Source organism: Engystomops pustulosus, chromosome 3, assembly GCF_040894005.1.
Source record: "Engystomops pustulosus chromosome 3, aEngPut4.maternal, whole genome shotgun sequence".
In the NCBI taxonomy this organism is placed as follows: domain Eukaryota; kingdom Metazoa; phylum Chordata; class Amphibia; order Anura; family Leptodactylidae; genus Engystomops; species Engystomops pustulosus.
In genome coordinates this window covers 148,878,012-148,890,330 of record NC_092413.1, presented here as the reverse complement: position 1 = coordinate 148,890,330, position 12,319 = coordinate 148,878,012, and the positions used below count along the sequence as shown (strand labels likewise).

Sequence of the window (12,319 nt, the reverse complement as noted above, 5' to 3'; positions counted from 1 at the left end):
TCATCAGGTCTATGTCACTAGTCCTGTCACTACTACCTGTTGGAGCAGCTCACAAGGATCCCAGCCCAGCCTTTATCTAGTCATTTCATACATTAATCATTGTAATGTCATATTTTCTTTATTATGTAAATGAGGCTGGTCACATGTCACATGTATAGTAAAGCTTTGCTAGTACTTGTGCTTTATCTGCTGACATGCTGTGTTCTGCTACACGTATGTGTGATACACAGACATCAGCTACACATGAATCTGACATGTTCTGCTATACATATGTGTGAGACACAGACATCAGCTACACAAGTACCTGGTATGTTCTGCTATACACATGGCTGCATCCTGGAGCAGTTGTATCTGTGTCACAGACAGAGGTTGCAGTGGGCATAGCAGCCAGAACCAGGAAGCACATGGAGGAGCCAGCACCAGGAGTGTCACATCATTATAAAGGCTGTCAGTCATGTGTAGAGGAGGATCTCACACTAACACAGAGGTTGTAGTGGGCATAGCAGTCAGAACCAGGAAGCACATGGAGGAGCCATTACACCATTATACCTCACATCATTATACTGGCTATCAGTCATGTGTATAGGAGTATCTCATACACACAGGCTGCAGGGGGTGTGGCCGCCAGTACCAGGAAGCACATGGCGGAGACATTACACCATAACACCTCACTTCATTTTACAGACTGTCAGTCAAGTACTGGGGGAGGCTGTGACTCCCACTCATGAATAAGCTGGACAGCTAAATATGATAATGATTCATTGGACCAATTTCAGATCATTTGCATGCAATTTTAGGACCTCATTGCTTAAGTTTACAGACATGTAGCGGGACAATGAAGGGATATAGGCAATGCTTTCTAATGCCAGTCTATGAATATATATTAAGTTTTGGAGGTTAATTTGCCTGAAGGGTTTTCTTTAAGTAGCTATAAACCATATTACTAACTAACACTGTACATCTAATAGGTTACAGCTTACAAATAGTGGGCCAATTACAGATTTCAATGTACTTTAAGCTATCCAGCATTGCCATTCACATTGATAAAAAGAGAGAAAAAAAAATCACATTTAGTTAGATATCCTCAGTTCTTCTGACCTACGTGTCAACAATATACCGAATGACAGGATCATGGATAATTTTATTAATTACTGTATTTTGTGGAAAAGGTTCAGCAGATTGTATGGCTACAGCACAGTGTTCCTGTCCTTCCTTAAAGTAACATTTCAGTCAAAGCTAATGCATTGAATAATGCATGGTGCAGGGCCTGAAGGGAGGAACATGACTCATTTGCATTGTATTCTTAGAACATTCCTAGAACCTAGAGTCGTGCTCCTCCCTTCAGGCCCTGCACAAGATATCATTCAATGAATCAGCTTTGACTGGTTATTTTCTTTAATTTGTAGTATAGCTGAGGTGCAGTGACTCAGCTTGGCCACTCCATTGAAAGTAGAACTACTTTCTTCATGTTCAATTCATTCTGTAGCAGAGAACATATGATTGGTCAATCGATCAACAATCATTTTAGCTCACGGAATACCTTGAAATTGCCACTGTCTGTGATGTGGCCTGTGGTATGCTGATAAAAACCTTTTCCACATCACTACACTAAAAGTCCCCTGACCATTATATGGTGAAATATGTTGAAAAATACTAAATGGAAGAGCTTTAATTTGTATCAGTATTACCTCCAAATAAGTAGGAGAGCAATGGAAACTAATAACAGAAGAATCAGCTTTGGATATGATAGCAGTTTTATCATTACATAGTCACATACATAATTTATATGATTGAAAAATGACACGTTTCCATCAAGTTACCAAGGAAGGGAAGGGACTGGATGAGGAAGAGATTTAGGGGAAACAATTCTATATAATATAACTGTTAACTCTCTGCTGTCCCTACTGTGACCAGTGCCTGAGCTCGGCTATTCCACAGATTGACAGTTTAAAACCCTGTCACCTCTGGTGATGAAACCATGTTTTATCCAGATGCAGAGAGTGCCCCCTTGCCTTTTGACAGTGTCCCCGTTCTGTTTCTATAATGGAAAACAGTAACATTGGCCAGTGCTGATGTAAATATAGCTTGATACTACTGTGACCATAAAAATTGTCATAAACAAGAACCATTCATTGTTCATCTTTCCTTTAGTGTGTGGGAAACCAAAGTTTTCCAGATCCAAACTTGCAAGGATTTCACGTGGAAGTACAGCACAGAAAGGAATCTCTCCCTGGATTGCCATGCTTTACGATATTCCTAACCATAGACCATTCTGTGGTGGATCTCTGATTGGTAAGAAAATCTGCACATCAGAAATTGCTACAAAAAAATTAAACAAATGCTTGCCTTCAATGCATTTAAGATGAATTTACACTTTTTATAGAATTTTATTTTTAGAATTCCTTTCCGAATTAAGCAGTTTAACTACAGCTAAGGCTGAGTTCACATCTAGTTTTTGGCATCCGTTAGACGTATGCTGCAACCTAGATGACAAAAACTGACAAAAACATGTATGTTTCTTTATATGTCTATGTTTTGTGACGTATATGTTGCATACATTACCATCTGTAAAGCTGCTCTCTTTTTGCACCACAAAATGCACCAAAAACGTGGCAGAAAAACAGAAGCACGAGAAAACTGGTAGATTCCCAAACAGAGCCAAAATTCTGAGTCGAAAAATAGAACAAGTCAAGAGTGTCGGATAACACCTATATTGAGGTGCCAACACTTCATAAGTTCAGGTGCAAGAGGCGCAGAGGGGGAGAAAAAACTGCGCCGGTTTTCTGTTTGAAAGGCCATAATAAATGACCCCCACTATGTTTGCTACTGAGGAAGAGTGAAGGGAGAGACAAGACAAAGATGAGTTTTTCTTAAAATATAGTACAAAGTTTATACTTTTATCAGCTTCACTGCTGATTTAGGAATATACAAAGCATTATAAGTTTAGTAATGTTTTAGTGGAGCAAGAGCTCAGAATAGATTTGACAGCATGCTACCTATTGAGGTGTAAGCAGTGAACTTTTTGCACAACTTTTTGATAAAATTCTGACTTAAACTTTGAATAGATTTAGCACAAATCTAAGTTTTAACAATGGTTTAACAGCTGCAGGAAGCAAAGCGACACACAATGTAATGTTCCTTACATGTAAATATTATCACTTATGCTGCCTGTAAATAATGTGAATTATTTACAATTTTTGCATAATGTAGGTGATAGATGGATTGCAACAGCTGCTCACTGCCTTCACCATGAGCTGGAGGAAAATACAGTGCTTTCACAAGAAGACCTTATAACTCCATCTTCTTTCAACATAATACTTGGTGAGTGGATATTAGAATCACATTTGTGAAGGATTTGGTAATATCATTTTGAGAATAAATCTATATACAGAACATAGTAAGTAACTTTGAATAAACATTATGTTGCATTTATTATAGGGGTATATATACCTGCATTCACTTAATGATCATACACTATGGGTAAGATAATCTAGAAATAATAATTTTTTGGGAACCTAAGTACTCAACTTGCTGTATGTTCTGTAATTATCTTTGTGGGCAATTTCTTTGTACTGGAACTTTACAAGACTATAAGTCAAGTTGCTATATATCTGTACTGGCACTGGCACTTTACTGTGAAATTGTAGCAGTTTGTACATATTGAGATGCCCAATGAAACTATAAAGACTAAATATTTTGTGATATGCAGAGGTATTAAATGGACATTTGGGAACCATTTACTTTGTATTGTATTCTAATGTTGTAATGGTCTTTTAGATTATTTGTAAATAAAATTAATTATATTTTTAACTATGTTGTGATGAAATGTGTAAGGACCGAGTTTCACTCTTATATTTTTTGTTTAGTATTTATTATACCCTGACTTATTGTCTGTACTAAAATAAAATCATTCATAGTTTTTGGTGAGTATTGTGTAATTGAGGATTTCACATGTTTACCTAATGACAGATTCCCATAGTCTAATACTAATTCTAAATCTGTATTTATAATTAAAATTAGTGGTTCCACACACTTTTAGAAGAACCTGGCTCCCTGCCAGCAAATTTAATTTGCTTAAAAAATCCATTTGCACTCAAAATTTTAAAATAATTAAAAACCACAGGGTTACAGGGTTGTGTGTACAATATTTTACCTCTATAGCTTGTTAGAGACTGTTTTCAGTTATTTCTTATATGTATTTTTAGAGGCTGGCACAGTGACAACACAAGGCTAATCTACAGTGTTTTCCTTTACATGACTTGTATCTTGTATGTGCCACTAGGTGGCAGTATTGTGACACTAAGGTTTAATCTCTCTGTGCTATGTAGATTCCTATCCTTAGGTAGGATTAGCCATATATCTGTTACCTCTGTATCTCTAAGGCTAAATTCACACTGCCGTGAGCCCGCCGCACAGTAGCACGGCGGGCACACGGCAGCGCGGGGAGAGGAGGAGGAGGTGAGCACAGCTCTCCATAGAAAGTAATGGCGCACGGCGCCGTAATACGGGGAAAGATAGGAAATGTCCCATCTTTCCCGGGGCCACGGAGCAGTACGGTGCCGCACGTGTGCTGCACCGTACCGCTCCCGTACAGGGCCGTGAGCCCATAGAAGTGTATGGGGGACGTATATAGGCCGCATATACGTCGGCCGTATATACGTCCCCCATACTGTAGTGTGAATGTAGCCTAAAGATTACTGAACTGGCTATCTAATCTCTATCTTTACGAGACAGTATCTCATCTAATGTCTCTACTACATAGGGTCTGCTCCCTGCAGTACAGGGAAATGTACCGAGGTCAGGGCTCTTTAAAAACTTTCAACAGTTGGGAGACAACATGTTTTTTTCCACATCAGTGGTATGGCAAAAAATGTAGGGGGGACTGTTGAAAGACCTGCAGTCACAGGTTCCTATATAACAGAGACATTGGGGGTAATTTATCATTAGGCAGGCTCCTTTGTACAGTTCTTGTAGAAATTCCACTGCACTCCTGTTTCAATATTTGATGGTGCCAAAATAGGGTGCCAACCCCGCATGCAAGTAAGCATATGCAAGATGGCACTCAATCCAATTTTGAAAATTAATGCTTTTATCCTTGTACCAATCCACTTTAATACATATACATGACATTTTGGTCAAAAAGACCTTCCTCAGATGCTGTGGATAATATATACAGCATCATTAATAGATGCACAGAAATTCATTTATGTCAAATATTCACACAATATGCAGAGAATAGAAAATACACAAATGCAGTCCGTATCTATGTAAATTGAGGAGCTTCTTTATAGACTTTATAGGCATTAACGTTGGGTTACAAAATGGGGTCAAGATTATTTGTAAGGGAACATAATGAAATATTTGAAGTGGGGACCACAGGAATGTGGTGTTATACATAGTGTGGATCGAAAGACCGGTGGCATTTTAAAGAGGGGGTCATTATACTATGTGGTGACCATTACAGGAGGCTATGATGCTGTTCTTGTACACTAGTGGTAGAGGTTGGGGGATGAGCTTTATGGAATGTAAATTTTCTGACAATTTTCTGTCCCACTTTCCACAGTGGTATGGAGACCAGTATTTTATGTTTGCTCAACTACCAGATTAAGGGGCCCCTTTATTAAAGGTTTATCAGAGCCAAAAGTCAAGTTTAGTTCTCTGTGTAGTGACCAGCTGTGGGAACTGCAGCAGTTATACTATCCTACCTAGGCATCTGTCCCAGCCAAAAAAAAAAAAAAAAACATTAACAGATCAGTAGGAGGCAGGGCACAGTACCTAAAAATTGATTTAAGCTAGGACAGAACACCAAACTAAACGTATATTAATTTTATTTTGCCAGGAAAACACAAGACTTGGAAGACTGATGACACCGAACAAGTCCTTCAGGCCAAGAACTTAATTCTGCATCCAAAATACAACAGCAGTACTTTTCAGAATGATCTTGCCCTTCTGGAGCTATCGAGTAAAGCATCACTCAATGATTATGTGATGCCAGTTTGCTTGCCAGAAATGCAAGTTCAGGCAGGTACAGTAACTTCCCCACAACCAACATTCTGATCGACATAATGGCTGTATAAATGTATGATAAATTAACTTGCTGAAACATTATTCATTAGTGTATACAAGCATCAAAAACATAGTGTCCTAAATTCTGCATCCTGACTTTCAGATGAATATGTAGTGGTGAGTGGATGGGGCAAACAGTTCTTGCAAAGACAACCTGAGGCTCTCATGGAGGTATATCATTTTTCTTTGTTATACAATATGCAAAACAAATAAAATGCTATTAAATGGATTCTACCACATCCCAACGTACTAGAAACATTTCCTAATATTACATGACAGTAGAGTTTATTACATAGTATAAATATAGAGATGAATGGGCTTGGAGCACCAAACACTCTATGTTGCACATTGGCGGGACCACGCATTGCGGAGACAATCCCTGCTCAAGGAATCTCTCCTTTCTCACAGTCTTCCTCAGCTCTCAGCTTTCTGAATTCATTTACCTAAACACAGAGAACTATGCAGCCATTCAATTACAGATACACAGTCGTCTTTAGCTTTATTCTAAATTCATCTCCATGGTCAGAAATGTGAATATTTCAAAATGTGTTTGAGGTGCATATCTTTCAACTAACCCAAAATCACACATAATACTAAGACCCAACAATCTGCTCAGAATTTCCAATGACACTTCCCAGAACCACTTACTTATTGACACATAATTCTGGACTCCTTTCAATGCAATGGAAAACAGGATAGTTATGGTGCACTGATTATGAGCAAAACATAGACTGATACATATAGCGACATACTGTTAATAACTGGTAGGGAAGTAGGGAAAACTTTATCAATATAATACTAATAGACGTGCACAGATAATTCGCAGAGATTTAGGAGTACTAAATTGTGGAAATTTATAATAATTTTCTTCAGATCGAGATTCCAGTAGTGGCAGATGATGAATGTAAAGTTGGCTTCAAAAAAATAGGCCGAGTGCTTACAGAAGACATGATATGTGCAGGTTTTAAGCAAGGTAAGATAAACTGAGCCATTTACTATGAAACATATATGTAATGATAAAAGCAATTGGGCTAAATTCACTGTTGTCTTTCAGTTTCTGCCTAACAACATATTCACACATGTGCTTTGTTCTTGATGGACACTGTTATATGTTGGTTAAGGTGGTAGGTAGGTCTGCAGGAAGGCGGAGGTTATTGAGGGACGTTCTCCTGGTTCCAAATGCATTTATGCATTTATATATAATAAATGAATATTCTACCCCTACAAGTCTGGAATTCCCTCTCTATAAATAGTACCAGAATCAGGCTTCTTGGGGAATGGGGGATGTGTCCTTTCTTCCAGCTTTCAATCTGTGGTTTCAAGACCTTTGGAGGACCTTCTTGGCTCTTGTGTGCATGTGCATTGAGAGCAGGAACAAATGTAAGAGGATTTCATGGGTGAAGGCCCTTCTTAGTATAAAATTTGTTGTGTAGTTTGGGTAGCCGTGGGCCCCTTAGAAAGCTTGGGCCCATGGCCTCATATTCAATACGCTTAATTGAGTTGAAGAGTCCATGCATACAGTTCAAAAAGCAATGTAAAACAATTTTGTCAACAATGACAGTATACATCATAATAGCAGTAGGACACACAGGACCCAATAATAGTAAATGTGAATGGATAATGAATAAGAGTGAAAGTGTAACCAAGTATAGAGTCTTAGATGTTACATATTAATGTGTTCATAACACATGATGCCGGACCAGCCAACCAATTCTCATGAAATGATTGCACTAAAAAGCGGCAAAGAGCTGAGAGGAGAAGAATAAAGAAGAGTAGGGTAAAAGTAAAGAGAAGGAGCTTAACCGGTTCGCGACCGCCTGCCGTGTATTCACGGCGGCGGTCGCGTTCCGAGGCATGGAGAGCGCTCGCGGGCCGAGCCCTCTCCATAGCCGGTAAGTCTCTGCTGCATATTGCAGCAAAGGCTTACCGGTAACACCCGCAATCGGTGCCGGCACCGATTGCGGGTGTTTTCTTGCTGATCGCTGTCGGCGGCTTCAAACAGATGGCGGCGCATAGGCGCCGCCATCTTTCCGAGGATCGTCGCTCCCGATGTCGGCATCGGGGAGCGGCAATCCGTCACCATGGTAGCTTCGGGTCTCACAAAGACCCGAAGCTACTTCAGGTTAACCCATTCATTACAATGTGCTATCAGCACATTGTAATGTATGAGGAGTAAAATCCCCATATACTGCCATACTGTAGTATGGCAGTATATGGTAGGATCGATCAGACAACCTAGGGTTAAAGTACCCTAGGGAGTCTGAAAAATAGTAAAAATAAAAATAAAAAAAAAGTAAAAAAAAAATTATAATAAAAAAACCTAAAAATTCAAATCACCCCCCTTTCCCTAGAACTGATATAAATATAAATAAACAGTAAAAATCATAAACACATTAGGTATCGCCGTGTCTGAAAATGCCCAATCTATCAAAATGTGATAACGGTTTTTCACTGCGTTTCACCTCGTTACGGAAAATCGCGTCCAAAGTCAAAACTTGCACTTTTTTGCCATTAAAAAAAAATTTTTAAATTCTATAAAAAGGTTGTACAGTCCTAAAAATAATATAACTGAAAACATCATCAAAAGTCGCAAAAGATGACACCCCCCTCAACTCCATACAACAAAGTATGAAAAAGTTATAAGCACAAGAAGACGGCAAAATAAAAAAAAAAGTTTTGTACATGAGGTTTTAATTTTTGTAAATGTATGTAAACATTATAAAACCTATACAAATTTGGTATCCCTGTAATCGTATTGACCCAAAGAATAAATTAGATGCATCATTTGTGGCATGAAGTGAAAGCCGTAATATCCAAGCCCACAAGAATACGACACAAATGCGTTTTTTTACCATTTTCACTGCATTTGGAATTTTTTTCCCGCTTCCCAGTACATGGCATGGAATATTCAATGTGATCACTATGAAGTGCAATTTGTTACGCAAAAAATAAGCTGTCACATAGCTTTTTACGTGTAAAAATAAAAAAGTTATAGATTTTTGAAGGTGGGGAGTGAAAAATGAAAAAACGGGAAAGGACCCGGTCCTTAACCGGTTAAATGGGGGGAAAAAAGGGAAAGACAGGGGAAACTAGGGAAGGGCTAAGGGTAGAGAAGACAATATGCTGGGCTGGAAACACAAAACAGCTACCACTCAAGGAAAGGCTCAGGCAAACAGTGTCACATAATCTGGTAGATTTGCTGTTTCATTACAGTGAACAATTCAATTATGTTTTCTACATTGTTCTGTATAAAATAACTGCAAAAGGTTCAATATAACTGCAGTATATAAAAAAAGCTGAATTAGAACTGAATAAAAAAGCACATGTGACTGTCAGATAATTCATATGGCTAGATAAGAGATGTGTGGACCCTGCTTTAACCAATTCAGGTTCACAGTCATTTGAATTTTCAGAGCCAGAAGAAATTTGTCAATTTCTGTTAATGGCTATAACTAGAGATGAGCGAGTATACTCGTCCGAGCTTGATGCTCGTTCGAGTATTAAGGTACTCGAAGCGGCTCGTTGCTCGGACGAGTATTTCCCCTGCTCGAGATCGAGCATTTAATTAAAAAAACACAGTGAAGAACAATGAAGAATAGAATAAAAACAGTGAACACAGTGAACACAGGATCATTTAAGTGAAAAACACAGTGAAAAACAGTGAAGAATAGATTACAGATGTTCGGCACATCTGCTTACTTGTCGGAAGATACGCGCGGAACGGTGCGAACAAAATAGTATGTGAAGAACAATATATATGTGTGAAGAACACATTGAAGAACACGGTGAGCAGGACAGAGACAACGGGGAGCAGCAGAGAGACACCGGGGAGCAGCACAGAGACACCGGGGAGCAGCACTGAGACATGGGGCAGCGGCAGCACGGAGACATCGGGCAGCGGCAGCACGGAGACATCGGGCAGCGGCACGGAGCGGCACGGAGACATCGGGGAGCGGCACGGAGACATCGGGGCACGGAGACATCGGGGAGCGGCACGGAGACATCGGGCAGCGGCACAGAGACATCGGGCAGCGGCACGGAGCGGCACGGAGACATTGGGGCACGGAGACATTGGGGCACGGAGACATCGGGGCACTGAGACATCGGGGAGCGGCAAGGAGACATCGGGGAGCGGCACTGAGACATCGGGGCACGGAGACATCGGGCAGTGGCACGGAGACATCGGGCAGCGGCACGGAGACATCGGGCAACAGCACGGAGACACGGGGAGCAGCACGGAGACATCGGGGAGACTTCAGTGGAAGAAGAGCAGCGTATCCCGGGACAGCGTATCTCCCGACAAGTAAGCAGATGTGCCGAACATCTGCAATCTATTCTTCGCTGTGTTTTTCACTTAAATGATCCTGTGTTCACTGTGTTCACTGTTTTTATTCTATTCTTCACTGTTCTTCACATCTGCTAACTTGTCGGGAGATAATATACGCGCGGAACAGTGAAGAATAGATTGCAGATGTTTGCATACATCTGCTAACTTATCAGAAGACATTCTTTTTCAATTAAATAACACATTTTATTCCCGAACCATGGTCCCTTTGAAAAATGCTCGAGTCTCCCATTGACTTCAATGGGGCTCGTTATTCGAGACGAGCACTCGAGCATCTGGAAAAGTTTGTCTCGAATAACGAGCACTCGAGCATTTTAGTGCTCGCTCATCTCTAGCTATAACATTTTTATTTTTTGGGCTAGTGACTTAAATGTGGAGGCTTTTTTATGAAATGTGCAATTCTTCTTGAATTATATTTATGATCATGATTTTAAGTTCTAAAAAGATTTTAGGCTTTAAAACTGCTAAAATGTTGTAAAAGAATGTGCTTTTTACATTTTAGCCATTTTTCCTAGCCTAAATATAGTGGTAACGTACATTTTTTAAGTGTTTGCCGTTATTTAGTGGGGAGAGCCTGTGTAATGTATTTTTCATTAAATTTATTCAGTTATTTTTCTACTTTTATTTTCTGTCCCTCAAAAGGTCAGAAAAAGCGTCCATACAAGTTTTTGTTGAAAGTCACTTTTCAGTGCAGCCCCAGTTACAGGTGAACACTTTTACAGTGACAGTTTTTGGTTTCTGACAAACTCATCAGTAGTATCTTAGAATCACATGTTTCATCGCCAGGACAAATAATGGCAGCGGACCTGATGCTTTCTCTAATCTCTGCACAGCACTCACAGAGTATTCTGAGTATTTATGTATATTAAGAAGGATCTGATGGTTTTGGTCAATTCTCATTTCTTTTGTAGTCACTCTAAATCTGAATTCCCCAATGTCATCTTCTATGATAACATGTAACACTGGAGAAAGTACAAGGAGTTCAAAGGCTAAGAAATATCCGATGCTTAGCATTTGACTTAATTTTTTACATTCATTACTATGCTCTGAAACCGATTTTGTTTCTCATACAGGGAGCTATTGTATGATGTGTTCTTGTTTCTCATCCTAAGAATTTTTATGTGTATTTTACCTTTTAGGAGGGAGAGATGCCTGTTCCGGTGATTCTGGAGGTCCAATGGTTACACTCAGTCCTGAGACAAACAGCTGGTACCTGGCAGGAATTGTGTCATGGGGAGTGGGTTGTGGGGAGAGTGATAAATATGGAGTGTATTCCAATGTTTACAAGAATGTTGATTTTATTAAAAAGAATGCAGAACAATAAAGCACATATATGATATCCAGTAAATGTGTTGTATAATGGTTACTTGTCATTGTATTATATATGCCGTCAAGGTGGTTTCAGGTCTCTGAATTTTTATACAGACCTATCAAACAGACATACAATTAGCACATAGAGAATCATTTTGTAAAGTCTCTGTTAGGTCCCATCTCGAAGGTTGGCAGATATAAGTTAACCACAGTATCATTAAAATAGAGAAAGTTGTTGACAGGGAAACTTTTGTAGATGACTTCATAATATAAGACTTTGATAAACACGCTTTAAAAGGTTGCCCTGGACTTCAGCACTGCAGACACTATCTACTGGCCCTAGGAAAGTCTGTCTGAGTTGGTTTACAACAATAGGGACTTTTAGGCTTCTACAACACAACAAACTTGCATTAAAGGGAGTCTACCAGCTTTTAGACCAAACAAATCTGCAAACAGTGTCAGAGCAGAGGGGAGGACTGTTCTATGTTCAGGGAAGAGTTCTCTCACAGGTTTGTCTACCAGCTCTTCAAGTCCAGCTACATTCCTGGTTTATTAATTCCATACTACATTCCTTACTAAGGAACCTTAGGCTAGGCT

General features: G+C 39.5%; 1 protein-coding gene across 1 annotated transcript in view; it reads left to right on the top strand.

Annotated features, from left to right (window-relative positions):
• Positions 1-11,750, top strand: part of MASP1 (MBL associated serine protease 1) — a 74,351-nt gene extending 62,601 nt beyond the window's left edge. Inside the window, exons 11-16 of the mRNA XM_072142531.1 lie at positions 2,152-2,292; positions 3,211-3,321; positions 5,840-6,025; positions 6,170-6,237; positions 6,940-7,039; positions 11,551-11,750. Coding sequence (XP_071998632.1) covers positions 2,152-2,292; positions 3,211-3,321; positions 5,840-6,025; positions 6,170-6,237; positions 6,940-7,039; positions 11,551-11,735 — 791 coding nt within the window. The 3' untranslated portion in view covers positions 11,736-11,750. The remainder of the gene's footprint in view (positions 1-2,151; positions 2,293-3,210; positions 3,322-5,839; positions 6,026-6,169; positions 6,238-6,939; positions 7,040-11,550) is intronic.
• Positions 11,751-12,319: the final 569 nt, after the last annotated feature.